This window comes from Mustela nivalis (genome assembly GCF_964662115.1).
Source record: "Mustela nivalis genome assembly, chromosome: 9".
NCBI lineage: Eukaryota > Metazoa > Chordata > Mammalia > Carnivora > Mustelidae > Mustela > Mustela nivalis.
This window is the reverse complement of record NC_139028.1, coordinates 68,741,971-68,760,909: the sequence shown is the minus strand read 5'-3', so window position 1 is coordinate 68,760,909 and position 18,939 is coordinate 68,741,971. Positions and strand designations below refer to the sequence as shown.

Genomic DNA, 18,939 nt, shown 5'->3' with positions numbered 1-18,939 from the left:
TTTTCTTTTTAAAAATTTTCTTATTTATTTGAGGGAGAAACAGAGAGAGAACACTAACAGGGGAAGGGGAGGGGCAGAGGCAGAGGGAGAAGCTGATGGGCTCAATCTCAGGACCCTGGGGATCACGACCTGAGCCAAAGGCAAAAAACTAACTGAGCCACTGAGGTGCCCAAATTTGCTTTTTTCCATTCTCATAACTCAGTAGACCATTTTATGCATACTCAAAACATGCATCCCCAAAGCAGTGTCTTTTTTATTAGTAGGGTCACTTTTAGCCATCTTACCCATTTTCTCAAAATTGATGACCTTCTTTTTCTCCAGTCCAAGTGAAGAGTTTGGAATAGGACACAGCACAATTTGAATCCACATATGATTCAGCCACTGGAAACTTTATCCCAAGTCACAAGGGCCATTTGCATCACACCAAGGCAGTTGGGTTTTGGCCTGCATCCTGCAAGAGTATGTTAATGACCTCTAAAAGTCACTTACTGTATTATTGTCTTTTAAAAATAATTTTAATTATTATTCTTTTAATTGAAGTATAACATCCATACAGAAAAGGACGTACCAAGAAATTGTCATAAACTGAAACACCCATATAACATCACTTAGGTCAAGAAATAGAACACTTCCAGTACACCAGAAGCCCCTCCCAAGTACTACTGTATTACTTTTTAAAGCAATCTTAAAAAGCATATTTAGAGACATCCAACACATGCAGTTGTGAGGTCATACTACCAAGAATAGTTACCAAAGCCGTGTTAAATTTCTTTGACAATAGATGCCATGGCAAGTGACCTACACAAGCATCCAAGCTAGCATTGCTGAGGACATTTCAGGTTAATCTATGCTGCCCAAAGAGTAAAAATAGCACTTATTGAGCAACTACTAGGCGCCAGGTACATGACACTTTACATATATTAAATAATTTAATCCTTTAGCCCCACTTTATAGATGAGAAAACTGAGGCAGAGAAAAGTTGAGTAATTTTTCAAAAGCCACAAAGCTTGTAAATGGCAGAGTCTGGACCCCAAGCCAGGCAGTCTGGCTCCAGAGTCCACAAGCTTAGTCACCATACCATACGGTCCTATCCAGTGGTTTGTTGTTCAAAATAAATGAGAGCAAACCCTGTAATATGAGAGACTTTGGAAGGACTCAAATATAAGGTTACTTCTTCTTTCCTGAGGGAAGATTTTGGAAAAACAAAAAAGCAAAGCCTCACCCTATATTCAAGTTTATACGGTATTTGCAGATGACTCCCAAATATTTATGCCCATCCCAGACCACTCTTCTAAGCTACAAACCTACCTACCCAACAAGCATTTTAAAGTCAGCTGCCCAAAGCAAAAGTCATCGTATTTATATAAATCCCCTGCAAGCTACTCCTGCTCCTTTTTTCTATAGCACAGCAAAAGTCACTACCATCCACCCAGCTAGCTGCCCAAGCCAGAAACCTGGATGTTTTCAAGGACTCCAGCTTCTCCTTCACTCCTCCCTTTCAAAATCACACCTCTTCTGCTTTAGCTGAAACTTTGTTTTCTTTTCTCAGAAGTTCTGGATTTCTTTGTACCATTTGTACACCTCTCAAATCCAGAATACCTTTGGACTCGCAACCTACTCAGGGTCATAAGGAAGGACAGAAGGGGAAAGGCCAAACTCTTCCAGTTCTTTGATACTCGCCAGCTCTGTCTGACTTCACATCTTCCCATTTTCTCTCCCAAGTTAACCTTCAGGCCCCTTCCCCACTCCCTGCCCAGCTTCCATCTCATTTTCCTTTTCTGGGGACTATATACCCTTTTAGACCAGCAGCTGCAAATCTCTTCCTTCCAATACCTTCCTTCCAATTTGGAGCCTCAAATTTGGGATGAGAGAAGAGGGGAGGCAAAGAGGGCTAAGCAACAAAAAAGGGAAAAGGAATAGAGCATGAGATAAACAGAAGTGACTTGGAGGGTACGGAAAGATTAAGATGGAAGAAGAGGATGGGGGAAAGAGGAGGATAGAGAAAAGACAGAAGACAGAAGGGAATGGGGAGAAAGGGGGAGGAACGGGGGATGAGGAGGAGACAGGGGAGAAAGGGTTGGGGAGAAAGGGAAGAGAAGGGAAGGACAGAAGGGGATGGGGAGATGCGAAGAAAGCCGAGAGTAAGAGAAGGGCTGAGAAAGGAGATGAGAATTTGACACACAAGACGCTGGGGGGAGAGGACTGAGGACAGGGGATGGGAAGAGGGGGGTGGCGAGAAATGGGTGAGGAGAAGGGGTGAGAAGAAGGGGATGGGGAGAAAGGGAGACGAGGCAGAGAGAAAAGGGTGGGAGCGAGAAGGGCTGGGCAAGAGGGAGAACGGGACGATGAGGGAGAAGAGGGGACGACGGGGGAATAGGGGCTGGGAAAGATGGAAGAAGGGGACAAGGGAGAGGATGTCGAGATTGGGATGGGAGGAGAGGACCGGGGGAATTGACCGAGAGCGGGGACGTGAGGACCGCGCGGTGCTGGGGCCAGATCCGGCGCCGGGGACTGGGGCCGGGAAGTCGAGGGGCGGAGGGAGGACGGGCGGGCGGTGGGGGGGCCTCGGCGCGGAGCGCGGGTGGGGGCGGGGGCGGGGGCTCCGCGGGCGGAGGGGCGGGGGCTCGGGTTACCGCGCGGAGGGCGGGGGAGGGGAGGGGAGGGGGCGCGGGGCCGCGGCGGCGAATCTCGCATCCTCCGCGGGGCGGCTGTGGAGGAGGCGGCGCCCCCGCGGCGGCGGCGGAGGGGGAAAGACAGACCGACGGCCAGGGGCGCACGGACCGACGGCCGGCTGCCCAGAGCTGATCGCGGGCCCGGAGACAGCGGCAGCGGACGATGCGCGGCCCCAGGCCCCGCGCGGGCGGGCGCTGCCCGGGGGGCTGACCGCGGCCGGACGGCGCCCCAGGACCGGGCGAGGGAGCCCGCGCCGCGCGGAGGTCAGTGCCCGCGCCCGCCCGGCCCGTCCGGCCGCGCCCGCCCGGCCCAGTGGCCTCTCCCGGGCGGCGGCGGCGGCGGTGGAGCCGGGGGCTTTGTTCTGAGTCGGAGACAATGGGGGAGGGGGGGCCTGGGCCTGCGGGACGAGGGCGAACGTGAACGTGAGCGTGGGGGCAGGGCCTGGGGGTCTTTGTGTTGCGTGTGTCATCGAGTGGAGTCGGGTGTGCGGCGGCGTGAAAGTGTGAGGGGGGTATGGGTGCGGGGAGCGGGCAGGGTGTGTGTGCTACTCCGAGTGTGAGTGCATGGGCAGGGTGTGAGTCAGTGCGTGTCACTGGGAGGTTGTGTGTCCGTGTGTATCTGCCTGGTTGTGTGTATAAGTGCGTGTCACTCGGAGGGTGTGGGGGTCAGAATGAGTGTGTGTCATGGTGAGCAAGTCCCAGGGAGGGTGTGTGTGTGTGTGTGTGTGTGTTGTCTGCGTCTGTGGGAGCCATGTGTCAGAATGTGGAGGATGGGTGTGTGACAGAGACGAAGTGAGACAGAGACAAAGAAACTAAGGGAGAGAAGTAAAGAGAAACAGAGGAGATACAGGCAAAGCCTGAAGTGGAGGTGAGTCACCCAGACTGGTGCTCTGAGTTTGTGTCCAGGACGCCTAGATCAGAATCTTGTTCAGGGGACAGAGGGAGGTCACTGCAGGCCTGGACCCACATGGGGGGAGGGGGGGGATGGAGGTCTAAAGTCACAATGAACTCAGTGTGGCGTGGGTTGGGCCCGCAGCCATGGGGTCATAGGCCAGAAAAATATTGTTACTTATGTCAACTCCTCAAATACTCACAGGGGACACATTCATAGCCATACTCAACCCACAAGGGACACAGTCCTAGGAAATACATATCCACAAGAAATGACTTCACAGCCATCACACATCCCCAGAAAGCAGTGTCAGATCTAACAACACACACCTACAGATGATGCTCTCAGAACAACAAACACCCACTGCAGAATTGGTGCAGCCAACACCTTCCCCCAGGTTCATTGTCAAGGCCAACACATACCACCGGAGACACTATTGCTGCCAGCACCTCCCTGGAGACACTGACACAGCAATGCACATCCACTGGAAACAGTTACAGCCAGACCATCATCTGGGTTATACTTCTCAGAGCTGTTTATACATAGCAGGTGCCCCAGAGACGTGACACTAACAGAAGGCTGTGTTGCAATCACCCTGACCACACACTCACTTGTACAACCCACAGGAGATACACTTTCCCATAACATGTATACACCAGGAGTGAGGTGTCGCAATTGCTAAACAAGTTCCCATTAACTTATGATGCTCACACCATTGCTCCTTCTCATCCATAGACCTCCCAGGCTTAACCTCTTATTCCCTGAAAACTGGAGACCTAAATCAGTCTTTCCCTCACCCTATACCCTGCCATGATGCTAAGTGTTCTTCTCTTATCCCAGCCTCACAGTTTTCTGAGCTCCTTAGCTCCTTAACGTTTTCTTCCCTCCCAGGACCACTTTGTAGAACTGGTCCATCTCTAAAACTGTAAACTCCTTCATTCCACTCTCTGCTGGTAGTTTCCTATGTCCTTCCAGCTCTCAAATGCCCTCACTCCCATTACACTTACTCTTCAACCTCATAATGGCCTCTTGCCCTTGACATCTTTGCTTTCTCCCGATCTGCCCCTTTCTGACTTTGTACTTTCCTTCCAGTTTACACACCCAAGACTATCCCTTCGGACACTCCTTGGCCATTCTTTGTCTTATGGTCTTTGAGTGCACCCATCCCACAAAGCTTCAGCCCAAATTCCCAACTACACCAGGTGATGGATTCTTCTATATATTCTACCAACTGGCCCTCCATAAATAAATAGATGAGAAAATTTCTATTTTCTTCATACCCCTTAACCTCACATACCTCACATCTCTCACCCTAGCAGATTAAATACTCAATCTACTGGTTCATTCAGAGATTGGCTCTGAAAAGGAGGATGGTTGGCTGTTGCAGGAAGCCAGGAGGAGAGAGAGCTGGCCTGAACTGGAGTGGTGACAGCAGAGGGGAAAGTAGATGGTTTCAAGAGTTGTGTAGGCAGTGGGGTCAGCAGGGCTCAGTGGAAGAATGGATGTGGAGGCAGTAAGAGTAGATAACCTTGTCTCATTCATTGAGGGAGGCAGTAAGAGTAGATAACCTGGTCTCACTCACTGAGAAAAGTGTGAGGCCATCCAGTTTGAATTCCCTTAGCTTCTTGCCTACTTCCTCAAATTTATCTGCATTCTCCTCAGTCTTTTCGCCTTTCCTAAAATTATGAAGAGGTGTCTCTTCTATTTAAGACTACTTTACCCATCCCCTCCCACCTCCATGGGGACCTCACTCAACTGGCTATGCTGTGTCTTATCCATGTCTCTAGTTTCTCCCTTTGAGCACACACAGAGCCTCCAGTCTCTCCTGCCTCCCTAAACTCGGTAATCCCCAGTGAGCTAAGCCAATGAGTTGGTGTGGTCGAGAATTTGGGTTGAGACTTTGTGGGTTGAGATTTTGAGAACAGTGGGACAAAGAGTGGCCAAGGAGTGTCTGAAAAGAGATCTTTCACATTGCTTCACTGTGAAAGTGTCTTCTGCATGGAGCTGTTCCCACTTCCCCTTTCCTGCCCTTCTAGTTAGTATAATGGCTCTCCTAAGAGAAAGTGACTTCTCCCCTGCCAAAACTAGAGTTCTTTTCAAAAGTCATCAATTGCTTGACCCCTTGGCATGGTCCGACATTGTTGATCATTCTTTTCTCTTTGAGCCACTCTTGTCTTTTGGCTTCTGAGACACCATTTTATTCTGTCCACATTTAGTGAGCTCTCAAGGGCCAACCACACTGCTAGATGAGGGGAATACTATGAGAGAAGACACTATTCCTACCCTCAGGAAGTTTAAACCTCAGTGGAGGAGACAGGCAGATAAACAGATGATTACAATAAGGTAGGGTCCGTGCATCTCTCACCCAGAGTTCCTCCTCACTATTCCTTTTCACTCTGCTTTGAGGGCTCCTTTGGGGAGCCCCTAAATCTTACCATTCCTTAGGGTTCTGACTTGGATCTCCTCATTTTCTCACTGTAGACACTGCTCTAGATAATCCATCACATTTATTTCCAGGGCTTTATCACGCGTATAGTCTGATGATTCCCAAATATCTACCTCTTCCAGACCTCTCTTCTGACCTCCAGACCTCCATATCTGCTTCCTACATGATCTTTGCTAGATAGCTCACAAGCCCCTAAATGTCCAAACCTGAACTCATTCCTTCCTCCCTCAAACCACCGTCTCTACTCAGTTATTAGGATACACATTCATAAATTAACTGCACCCAGATCCTTCACCACATGTCTTTTTCCAACCCAAAAAGTCACCGGAACCTGCTGGTCCTACCTCCTTTTCAGCTCTCTCTGGCCCCAGCTACTCACTCACCTCACCATTCTTCCACATAAATTACTGCAAGAGTCTCCTAACTTTTCTCCCTAGACTTCTGCTCTTCCCACTTCCAGTCCGTTTTGTTTTGTTTTGTTTTGTTTTGTTTCATTGCAGCAAGAGGGATCTCTCTAAAGTGCAAGTCCAGCCATGCATTCCCTACACAGTATTCTGCAGTATCTTTCCATTGTCTTGGGTGAACTCTCTACTTTATTGAGGCTTATGGGATCCCTCAGGATCTGACTCTGCCCAGCTTCCCCAGCCTCATCATCTGTCTCATTTCCCTACCTTCCTCACATTGCAAGTTCTAGCCATACCGAATTCCTTGTAGTTCCTCAGAGACACTATATTCTTCCATGCTTCTGGCCTTTAGCTCACACTGCTCTCTGCCCAAAAAAGCCCTTTATTCCCCTCTTCTTCTGGCTAGCCCCTTCCCATCCTCAGATCTAGTCCTCAACCCTGCCTCTCCTGACTCACCAAGTAGGCTAGGGATCCTCCTGTCTCACTCTTGTCATTGCCTCTTCCCTGTTCTGTGTCTTTGATGGCAAAGCTGCGTGTTATATTTGTTATGTCCCCAGGGGCCCTCCACATTCCCATTCATGGCAATGAACAAGTGAATGAGTAAATGAGGCCCCTCACTGCACATACCTCACCCTCATTCACTCTTCAAAAGACTGACATGTGGTCTCAGCAGCCTACACGATCGAGACATTTCCATACATACCCATGTATCCCACTTGAGGCATTTCCACTCCCTTCCCCCACCAACCATATCCTTCCTCACCCTATGCCCTCCTCTCTACCTTTCACTTGAGCTTCTTTTTTCCTGGATCTTCTTCCTTGCCTTCTCTGTACTTTATTTCTCTTTCATTCGGTTTGGCAAATAATTTAAGGAGCACCAGAAATTTGCAGATCCAAAGATATTGTGCCAGGTGCCTATTGGGGTTCCTGGAGGGAGAGAAAAATGAGGAAGCTGTGTCCTACCACAAGGCACTACCGTGCCCACCGTCTGCTTCGCTCCAGCAAGCCCCCTTCCTGGGAGGTCCCGTAGGCTGCTCCTCCCTCCAACACCCCTCACGCTCACCCACTCTGGGCCCTCCCAAATCCTGGCACCCTTTGTCTTGCCTCTCCCTGTGTCAGGTTCCCAGACACTTGTTCCCTCTTCGGCCTTCCAGTGGTAACAAGACTGGACTCCTGATGCCCTGGGACCTGCAAGCTAAAGCCCCTCCCAGGGGTTCATGCTGTTGGATCCCATCTTCTTCCTGGCTTCCTGCTGCCTGCCCTGTCCTCCTGCTCCAGGGTCTGTGTTTCATGGGTAACCCTCTGACACAAAGATTTTCAACTACTGACACTTGAGAGGGGCTACTCCTCAGTTCCTGTGTCCCCCGGTGGGAGAGCACCTCCTCCCATCAGCCAGTCCGGAACCCCCAAGCGTGAGTCAGGATGCCCCTCTGTGTTCCCTTGGCACACTAGAACGTCCTTGTTTATGCTTCTCTCTCTAAGCTGCTCATAGAAGGAGCTGTTATCTCTCAGAGCCTAGAGAGGCACCACCCTTTTGGCTGATGAGGAAGGAGAGGGGAAGGAGGAAAGAGAGGAAAGGAGACGGGTGGAGGCTACCCCTCTGACCTTCCAGCTACATCGTTTGCCACCTGACAGACCTTAGCCTCTCTGAGCTCCCCTTTCCTTGGGTGAAAATATAGGTAACATTAAGAGAGTTGTTTGAGAATTTAGAAAGAAGACAACTGTTAAGTATTCAACTGTTAACTTAGTTTCACTTCCAACATCTCAGTCCCCCTAATGTGTTCTGCCCCTCCACCTCTCACATCCCTACACTTGTTCTTCCCTCTTGATATCTCTGGGTGGCTGCTATATTCCCACTTCCTCTGATTGCTCCAGTCTCACTGGCCTCCCCTGCAACCCAGACTCTGATTGTCAGGGTCAGACATTAGGAAGAGGCCCTTGCTGCCCATCACCACCACCCCTTGTTCCCTCACCCTGCCCTGCCTACTTGTGAACACCACAAAGGCAATGGCTTCCCATCTGTCCGAGTCACTGCTTTATCTCTACTGCTTAGTATGATGGTTGGCCCATCTTCAATAGATGTTTGTTGAATCAATTAATTAATGAACCCTTTCACATGCATTCCCTGAGCTTGCCTCTCCCCATTTTCTCTATGTCTCCTAGAAACCTCCAAGCATCCTCTGGTCCTTTCTCCTGTCTCACCACCTGGCTCCATGCCCACCTGACCCTCTGCCTGGCCTGGCAGTTTCCTCAACACTGATCTCCTTTAACCTACCTTGTGCATGCTGCCAAGGTTATTCTCTTATAACAGAACTTTGCTTGTTCTCCTTCCCTGTTGTGCTGTCTGGCCCTTCAAGTGACATGACCCTTCATCAGGGCATTCCGAGCCTTCCAGCAGAGAAGCAATATACGGTAACAATGCCCTAGCTTTGGAGTCCATCAGAGCTGTGTCCCCCATCTCTCTGCTACCCACTGAGTCTCAGTTTCCTCATCTGTGAGATAACACTTATCTGAGGGTTATTCTGTGTGTCTGGCACACAACAACAGCAGCTGATATTTATTAACCCCTCACTGTGTGCCAGGACATGTGCTAAGTTTTTGGTAACATTCTTTCATTTAACTCCCCTGCCAACCATTTAAACAGGGCACTTTAATCCCCACATTACAGAGGAGGAAACTGAGAAAGGCTGAACAACTCACCCAAGGGCTTCACTGTAAGTGGCAGAGTCAGAATTTGCACTGAAGTCTGCCTCACAGCAGAGCCCATCTTCTAATTACACTGTGCACTTTCAAAACAAGAACTATCTGCCAGACACCATTCTAACCACAAACACAGCACATACTAAGTAATATTATTGTCCCTATTTTGTAAAGGAAGAACTAGAAGCACTGAGAAACTGAGTGGCTTGCCAGAGGCTACACAGCCAGAAAGTGTGAAGCTGGGCAGAACCCATTTGGTTTGGCCCCCGAGTCCACGTCTGCACCCCTGTCCTGTCCTACCCTACTGTGATATATTGCCTCCCTATTGTAGAAGTGCCATGTGTATTGATGAATTGCTCTATGCTGACATCTGGTCTGGGGGGGAGCGTTGTTTAGTTGATTTATTCGCTATCATTCCCTACTTCAGGAGGCTTGCACCCTTTGGACTCTCCTGAAACTATTCTCCCCAGATCTCCAGTGAACACCTTACTGCTAAAATCAATGGCCACTCCTCAGCCCACATCCTATCTGAAGTCTCCGCAGCCCTAGACACTATCGATCCCTCCCTTCTTTTTTTTTTTTTTAAAGATTTTGTTTATTTATTTGACAGAGAGAGATCACAAGTAGGCAGAGAAGCAGGCAGAGAGAGAGAGGAGGAAGCAGGCTCCCTGCTGAGCAGAGAGCCCGACACAGGACTCAATCCCAGGACCCTGAGATCATGACCTGAGCCAAAGGCAGCGGCTTAACCCACTGAGCCACCCAGGCGCCCGATCCCTCCCTTCTTGTTGAAATATTTACTCCCTTAACTTCTGTGATACTGCCTCCTCTTTTTTAATTTTTTCTTCTCCAAGAAGAATAAAGGTCTCTTCAGTCTACCCCTTAAATGTGACTCCTCTACGGGGTACTATCCTAGACTCTTCTCCCTCTGCACACCCTAGCTGATGGGTCTCCATGCCCATGGATTTGTCCAAATCCTTATCTCCAACCCAGACCTCTCTCCCAGGCTCTAGACCTGCAAAGCCAACTGTGCCTGGGACATCGCCACATGGCAATCCCAGTGGGCACCTGAGAAATGGCTTCTCTCCTCTGTGGTGTCCTAACAGCACCACTTTAGTAACCAGGCCAAAACCCTGGAAGTCAATCTGGACCCTTCCATTCCACAACCCTTCTCAAAGGGTTAGTGGCCAAGTCTTGTCAACCTCACCTCTTTTATCTGTGTCCTCTTGATCCCACTGCTACTGACCTGGGCTGTCACAGACCCCTCATACCTGGTCTCCCTCCTCCCATGGGTTCTCTTCTTCAGGCCTCCATTGTCTTGCTAAGATTCCATCCCTTCAGCGCCCCTGTGATTTCTCCCTTTCTCCATCTCTCCCTTCTCCCTGCATCACAGGCAGCATGGAGTGCATAGTCTTGGGATCGAATTGGGGCTGTGTTAACTCGGGAAATTTTTTTCATGCTAAGCCTGTTTCCTCAGTGGAAGACAGGACATCTTCCTCATAGGGTTCTTGTGATTACATGAGATACTGTCTGTGAACTGCCTGGCATAGAGCCCAGCACATTGTAAAAGTTCAGAAAAGAGACTTTTCCCTCACTCATATCTGTCCCCAGCCTCTCCCTGAAGTGGGTCCTGGGCACCAGTTCTCAGGAGGGATGCAGTAGCCTTCCCATGGGCTGTCTCGGGGATACCCTGGGAAGCCAGTTTGTCTGCCTTCTCCTCCGTCCCGTCCTTCCCTTCTTCACTCCCCCCTCTGCACCCCAGCACAGCTCTGCCTCACCCCTCTGTTTGCCTCCCCACACCTCTCCAGGCTAGCTGTAGCTGGCTCTGACTTCGCTCCCCTCTGACTGTAGCACCCCACTCTCCTTTGCCCTTTGCCACACTTGCTCTCTTCTCTGTCACACTAGCTCACTCTCCCGCAGTCTTACCCCCAAGCACCCCACCAGCATTCTCAGTCTCTTCTTCTCCCCATTATGCCTGGCCCTCCCTTTGCTTACCAAGGCTACCCTCTTCTGCCACTTTTGCATCAATCGGCTTTTCTAGTAGTCGTTGTCCTCCCCCCCAACCCCTGCCACCGCCACCACCCCCCATCACCACGCCTTGGCTTTCTGGTCCCTGCCCCTCCCTGGCCCTAGGACAGGAAGTTGAGGGAGGAGGCCTAGGCAGTGCCAGCTCCCCCAGCCTGCTTCCCTTCTGTACCTCCGCCACTCCTCTACTTCCTTCTGTAGCACCCCCTTCCCTTATGCGCCCCCTGCTTCTCCCCCCCCCCAACCCACCTCTCTTTCCTCTCCCATGTTCCCCCTGCTCCCAGGTCCTGTAGACACACGGGCTGGGGTGGGGGGAGGATTGACATCACATTGCAGGCCCCAATGAACAGCCTCGCCCCTCCCCCTCCTAATGAGAACCAGCTGTGGTTCCAGAGGCCCAGATGTGGGGCTAGAGGGGGAGAGCAGGATGGAGCCAGAGGACAGAGCAACAGGACCGGGACAGTGAGGGCATGCAGTAAGGCACAACTGGGTGGGAGAGAAGTGACTGATCTGGGGGAAGAAAGAGGACAGGTCTGGGCAGGAGACAGGTGTCAGGTGAGGCCAGATCTGGGGGAAGGGACAGGACAGACCTGGAGAGGGAAAGAGACAGGAACAGGGAGGAGGAGCAAGTGCTGGGGAAGAGGCAGTGAGAAGCACTGGACAGATGGGGAGATGATGCTGAGAGGAGAGCTGGAGAGAGGATGAGACGGTCTCTGGAGAGAGTCTGGAGTGCGAGTTTGGAACTGGAAGCCCTGGAGCAGGAAGTGATGAGGCACAGTCCAGACAGAGGCCCCAGGGACCGAAAGGTCACAGCTGCAGCCACAGAGCTGACCACGAGTGCCCCGGCAGCATGTGTGAGAGCATGCCTGTGTGTGGGTGGGTCTTCAAGTGTGTGTGCGCGTGCCTGCCGCTGTGTCTGTGCACACGTGGAAGTGCATCTGTCTGCATACGTGGGAGGGAGGGTGTATGTGAGTATGCCTGTGTGTATGTGTGCGGGAGGGTATCACGGGAATGTGCCTGTCCATGTGAGGCCTGTGAGAAAGTTGTCTTTCTGTGTGCACAAAAGCATGCCTGTGTGGGTCCCTCGGTATGCCTGCATGTGTGTTGGTGGGGTGGGGGGGAGAGGGCAGGCAGAGAGACAAGATCCATGGGAATGTCTATCCCATATGTGCGTGTGAAAATACACTTCTCTGTAAAGAGGGTATCTGCATATGTGCATATCTGCGTATATGTTAAAGTGGCCCGTGTCTGTATATGTATATGTGTTGACTGTGCTGGTCCATATCTGAATCTGTACATCTGTGTATCTGGCTGTGTGTGGGTCCATGACTTCGTGAGTAGGCACTGTTGTGTGTCCACAGTGAGACTGTACTGGGGGAGTTTGCACTGGACAAGAACCCAGGTTGGGTGATGAAGAGGGCAGGCTCTGCACATGTTGGAGAAGGGGCATCTGTCTGGGCCTGATTCCCTCCTCTTCAAGGCTGATCCGTCTCCTGAGCTTTTATCTCATACCATTCATACATCGTTTTGTTCAGAAAACATATTGGTCACCTACCATACTCTGTGCTACACACAGAGGCAGATGGGATATCATCCTGGCCTTCACAAAGCTGACATTCTGTCTCTGGATGGGGAGTCAGAGAACTATAATATAGTAATAAAAACACTGACCTCAGTGTCCATTATCTTCTCTCCCCACCAATCATAACTGCTTGCTCTCCACTGATAGATTAAATGAATAGGACCAATTCTAACACCTTGACCCCTAACCCAGTCTCTAGACCTACATCACTGACCTGGGCCCCTGGGCCGTCCCTGTATACTCAGCCTCTCCCTCCACTGAGTCAAACCTATGCTCACTCAGACCTCCTTGTTCTGAATTCCTCTGACCTGTTATCCCATGTGGCAGTTCCATGAGCTTCTCAGACTTGAGTCCCCAAGGACAGGGGTCTTAGTGCAGACAGAGAACCCCAGAATGCTGAAGCCCAGGATGAAGGGATCCATCTACCAGGAGGATGGTACCTGCTCAGCTCTAGGCTCTTTGCTTCCATTGCCTCTAATTCTCACAGAATCATCTAGATTAGGAAAATATCTCAAACTCTAGAATCTCTACTCTTTTTATTGCCTCAAACAGGTGGGAGAGATGGGGTTGGAAGTATAAGCAAGAGGTAAGAAACTCCCTTGGGAGGACAGGCAGTCCTAAAGCAGAGCTAATACATTAAACCTGAGGACACACTTCTGTAGCCACAGGACGGACCATGTTGCCTCAGGCACACAGGCTCTCATTGTGTTTGTCATCTGAGTTGGCATGTCCACAGATGTTTCTGTCTGTGTCAACATGTGAGCGCCGTTGCATAGAATTAAAAGGCTCTGACCATGCATTCAACACTGATTGACTGCTCACACTGTGCTGGACAGAGACAACCAAGACCATGAACTTGCTGCCCTCAAAGGGCCTGCAATTCAGGGCTGCTGTGCAGTTTGTTATCAGCGTGACCAACAGCAGTGGGAGTCCAATAGAGGGTAGGAAGGGCTCCTGCAGGTGTGGGGAGAGAGATGTCATGGAAAATTTCACAGAAGACAGGGCATTTGAACCAGATCTTGAAGTCTGAGTAGGAGATGGCCACTTGCAAAGGATATTTAAAGGGTATCTCAGGACAAGAGAGTAGTACATACAGGGCAAGGAGTGGGAAGGAACTTGGGGTTGGCTTTAGTGTTGGAATGCAAGGTGTGGTGGAGGACAGTAAAAGCAGGGGTACTCTGGAGAAGCAGCAGGGCTCAGATCAGGAAGATAGATTAAGGAAATTGTACTTTATCCTTTGGGCTAGAAGTTTTACACCTAGTGTCCATGAACCCCCTGAAACTGCAGACACGGTTTTGTGTATGTGTATCTGCATTTTTTTTTTTTTTTTCTGGAGAGGGGCAGCAGTTTTCTGCTGTCAGTAATGGGGGACCCTTGGAAGCCTCTCTTCAGGAGTGTTTTGGTGAAAGCTATGTGGATAACTCTGGTCAGGTGGAGATTGGTCAGACAGTCCAAGCCAGGAGGCAGGGGGAGCAGTTAGGGGCTGTTGTAGGAATCAAAAGGAGATATGCTCACACTGCTCAGACTGGGGAAGTGGCAGTGCAAAGAAAGAGGAGAGGGCGGACTTGAGACGTGTCTCGTTGAGATGGTCTGGTTTCAATAACTAACTGGAAATCAGACTGAAGAAAAGCAAGGAAGCAAGGAGTTTCTGACTGGTGGTGCTGCTCATAGTATAGAGAGTGGAGGAAGAAAGTCAGCTTGAGGAGAGGGTTATCGATATGTTGTGAAGTAAGTCCAGTATATAGCTGGCCATGTGTCTCCAGAGCTGGAAGTGGAAGGAAACTGGAAAGGCGTCAGCAAATAGTGCAAAGAAAATAAATAATTCAGGGATACCTCAGTTGGTTAAGCTGGCTGCCTTTGGCTTGGGTCATGATCCCAGAGTCTCAGCATTGAGTCCCACATGGGGCTCCTTGCTCAGTGGGGAGCTTGCTTCTCCCTCTGCCTCTGCCTGCCACTCTGTCTGCTTGTGCTCTCTCTCTCTCTCTCTCTCTCTCTCTCTCTGACAAATAAATAAAATCTTTAAAAAAAGAAATAACTGATGCAATTGAATCAGGAATAGATAAGATCACCCAGGAAGAATAGGGAGGAGAGTTGAAAAAGATGTGGCCCAGAATTGAGGCCTGAACAGCACCAATTTTTTTTAAGATTTTATTTATTTATTTGACAGAGAGAGATAACAACTGGGCAGAGAGGCAGGCAGAGAGAGAGGGGGAAGCAGGCTCCCCGCTGAGCAGAGAGCCCGCCATGGGACTCAATCCCAGGACCCTGAGATCATGACCTGAGCCTAAGGCAGAGGCTTAACCCACTGAGCCACCCATGAACAGCACCAATTTTTGAGGGATGGGCAGAGAAAGAAGAACTTGTGTAGGAAATTGAGGGGTGGACAGAGAAGTACAATGGAAGCAAAAGGTGGGGTGTTGCCATGTGAAGCCAGGAGGAGTAGGCTCCAAGAAGCCGATGACCAGTGATCCAGTGTTCCAGAATGATCCAGTAAGAGGGAGATTTAAAAAAATAAATAAATAAAAGTGTTCATTGGATGTAGAGCATGGAGATGATTGCAAGCCTAGTGAGAGCCTTGTCACAGGATAGGAAGCCTCATGGCATGGAGGGAGGAGGATGTGAGAAGTGAGAAACAAGGAAATGAACCAACCCTGCAGAGAGGGCAGCCCCTCCACTGATGCTCCTCTCCCTCCGTCACTAAGGCCTTCATTATGGGGCTTGAGGTCTTCTCCCTCTTGAACTTCTGCAGTATTTGAAACCCTGGCTGCCCTTAGCCTCAGAGGCACTGGCCTTCTCTGGGTTTCTTTTTGTCTCCCTCTCTGGCCAGTTAAGAATACCTTTTTCCAATTGATGGTTAAGGCCAGAAATTTGCCTATCATCCTTGACTTCTCATAATCCCTCATCTCCTGCCTTTAAGCAGTCATCAAATCTGCCTGTTCTACCTTTTAAGCTTCCTGCAGACCTATCCACTTCTCACCATTTTCATTGCTAACACTCATCCAAGTCACCATCAAAACACTGCCATCACCTATACTCCCACAAGTGTGTTATAGGGGCTGCCCTGAGATAGTTGTCCCATGTGCACACGTTTCGTTTTCCAAAGGGCACCTATCTATAGAGATAGTCACAAAATGTATTCATATCACAACACCTCTTCTTCAAATGCTTTTGTGGCTTCCATTTGCCCCTAGAAATAAATCCAAATCATCCATATGACTTCTGGGTCCCTGCCCCATTTCATACTCCCTCGCCCAGCACTCTACCCCTCTACACCTCACACACATTGTCCCTTTTCACCCCCAAACACTCTCAGCCCTTTCTTCACTATAGACCCCAGGCCTTCCCACTGTCTGTCTGTTCCCTCTTCTGAATGCTCTCTCCTTTCTGTAACCCCCTTTTGCTGCCCACCACTGCCTAGCCAACACCTACTCTTTAGGTAGATCCTGACTTGGAGGCCACGTACTCAGAGAAGTTCTTCCTGACTCCCTGACTATGGAAAGTTCTTCTTCTATATATGCCTTCAGAGCTACCTGTACTTCTTACAGCTTTTATCACAAGTAATTACTTGTCCAGTCCCTGGACTGTGACATCCCTGAAATCAGGGACTGTTTCCTTTAGTCACTCATGTGTGCCCCATCCCTTGTTGAATGGAGAGGGAAGTGAGGCTGAGGGAATATATACCTATTCCTCTATACTGGAATTCCTATATACTTCTATTATATATATGTAAAACATATAACATATATGTATTTTATATATAAAACACACATGTAATATATAAGACATGTTTATATTACATGTTTTATATGTGTAATGTTTTACATATATGCATTATATGTTTCACAAGAATATAATGGTTGAAGGTGAAGTTTGATGATTCAGGTAAGGTTACCAAAAGCACATAGTTATGGAGATATTAGTCCTGAATAAGAAGAAAAATGAGAAAGGATTGGCCATATTTTTAAGTCCAGACATGAAAGGAAGGGAGTCCAAGGGCGTTGAGACCTGAACAATAAGAACAAAACAACCTGCGAGGGATAGGGGAAGGTTAGGATGGGATGGGGACCTGCCAGGGTAAGACTGGAATAGGTGCTGAGGAGTTCTGAAGCAGGAGCTTCTTGATGGATGTGCGGCAGCACAGATGCTCCACGGAGGGGCTGAACATGCCAGAGTCTCGCTGTGGCGTAGATCCCCAGTCTCCCTGGATTGATTCCACACCCCCCACAACCAACCATGACCTTTTATCCTTCTGCTTTTCTCCCAGGTCAGGGAGCCTGAGTTGGAGCCAGGGCCCAAGCTGGACCTGATTCAAAGCCTGAGATCAAGCCAGGCCTGGCGCCTGGTCTGGAGCTGGAGCACAAGTCATAACTGGACTGCCCCTGTCATGCAGAAGGAGGCGGGCATTGCACCTTCCTGCACTGGCATGCAGAGCTCCAGGCCCCCCCTGGTACCACTGCTGCTGCTGCTGCTACTACTGGGGGCCAGGGTGTCAGGTGCCTGGGGTCAGGCCGGGAGCTTGGACCTACAGATTGATGAGGAGCAGCCGGCAGGCACACTGATTGGGGACATCAGTGCAGGGCTTCCACCAGGCATAGCAGCACCTCCCATGTACTTCATCTCCGCCCAAGAGGGCAGTGGGGTGGGCACAGACCTGGCCATTGATGAACACAGCGGAGTGGTCCGTACAGCCCGCGTCTTGGACCGTGAGCGGCGAGATCGTTACCGATTCACTGCAGTCACTCCTGACGGTGCCACCGTAGAAGTGACTGTGCGAGTGGCTGACATCAATGACCATGCTCCAGCCTTCCCACAGGCTCGGGCTGCCCTGCAGATACCTGAGCATACAGCCCTTGGCACCCGATACCCACTGGAGCCTGCACGTGATGCGGATGCTGGCCGCCTAGGAACCCAAGGTTATGCACTGTCTGGTGATGGAGCTGGAGAGACCTTCCAGCTGGAGACACGTCCTGGTCCAGATGGGGCCCCCGTGCCAGAACTGGTAGTTACCGGGGAGCTGGACCGAGAGAACCGCTCACATTACATGCTGCAACTGGAGGCCTATGATGGTGGTTCACCCCCCCGGAGGGCCCAGGCCCTGCTGGATGTGACACTGCTGGACATCAATGACCATGCCCCAGCTTTCAATCAGAGCCGCTATCATGCTGTGGTGTCTGAGAGCCTGGCCCCTGGCAGTCCTGTCTTGCAGGTGTATGCATCTGATGCCGATGCTGGTGCCAATGGGGCTGTGACTTATGAGATCAACCGGAGGCAGAGTGAGGGTGATGGGCCCTTCTCCATTGACGCACACACAGGACTGCTGCGGCTGGAGCGGCCACTGGACTTTGAGCAACGGCGGGTCCATGAACTGGTGGTGCAGGCACGGGATGGTGGGGCGCACCCTGAGCTGGGCTCGGCCTTTGTGACTGTGAACGTGCGAGATGCCAACGACAATCAGCCCTCCATGACTGTCATCTTCCTGAGTGCTGATGGCTCCCCACGGGTGTCCGAGGCTGCTCCACCTGGCCAGCTTGTTGCTCGCATTTCTGTATCAGACCCAGATGATGGCGACTTTGCTCATGTCAACGTTTCCCTGGAGGGTGGAGAGGGCCATTTTGCCCTCAGCACTCAGGACAGTGTCATCTACCTGGTGTGCGTGGCTCGGCAGCTGGATCGGGAGGAGAGGGATGCCTATAACTTGCGGGTTACCGCTACAGACTCAGGCTCACCCCCACTGCGGGCTGAGGCTACCTTTGTGCTGCATGTCACCGATGTTAATGACAATGCGCCTACCTTTGACCGTCAGCTCTACCGACCTGAGCCCCTTCCTGAAGTTGCACTGCCTGGCAGCTTCGTGGTGCGAGTGATGGCCCGGGATCCTGACCAGGGCAGTAATGGTCAGGTCACCTACAGCCTGGCCCCTGGTGCCAACACCCGCTGGTTTTCCATCGACCCCACTTCAGGCATCATTACCACGGCTGCCTTGCTGGACTATGAATTGGAACCTCAGCCACAGTTGATTGTGGTGGCCACGGATGGGGGCTTGCCTCCCCTTGCCTCATCTGCCACAGTCAGTGTGGCCCTGCAAGATGTGAATGATAATGAGCCCCAGTTCCAGAGGACTTTCTACAATGCCTCTCTGCCTGAGGGCACCCAGCCTGGAACCTGCTTCCTGCAGGTGGGTAAGTCCTGCACACAGTGGGATGCTGCTGTGGGCAGGAGTG

At 50.7% G+C, this 18,939-nt stretch overlaps 1 protein-coding gene and 1 long non-coding RNA gene across 2 annotated transcripts in view; one reads left to right on the top strand and one right to left on the bottom strand.

Annotated features, from left to right (window-relative positions):
• Nucleotides 1-2,520, bottom strand: LOC309840678. Its single transcript, XR_014298740.1, has 4 exons — nt 2,457-2,520; nt 1,794-1,891; nt 285-451; nt 1-129 (listed from the first exon to the last, which is right to left on the bottom strand). It is a non-coding gene; the product is annotated as an uncharacterized lncRNA (long non-coding RNA).
• Nucleotides 2,521-2,656: 136 nt separating this feature from the next.
• DCHS1 (dachsous cadherin-related 1) overlaps nt 2,657-18,939 on the top strand; it is a 35,248-nt gene continuing 18,965 nt past the window's right edge. Inside the window, exons 1-2 of the mRNA XM_082682922.1 lie at nt 2,657-2,936; nt 16,983-18,893. Of these exons, the coding sequence (XP_082539048.1) occupies nt 17,103-18,893 (1,791 nt within the window). The 5' untranslated portion in view covers nt 2,657-2,936; nt 16,983-17,102. The remainder of the gene's footprint in view (nt 2,937-16,982; nt 18,894-18,939) is intronic.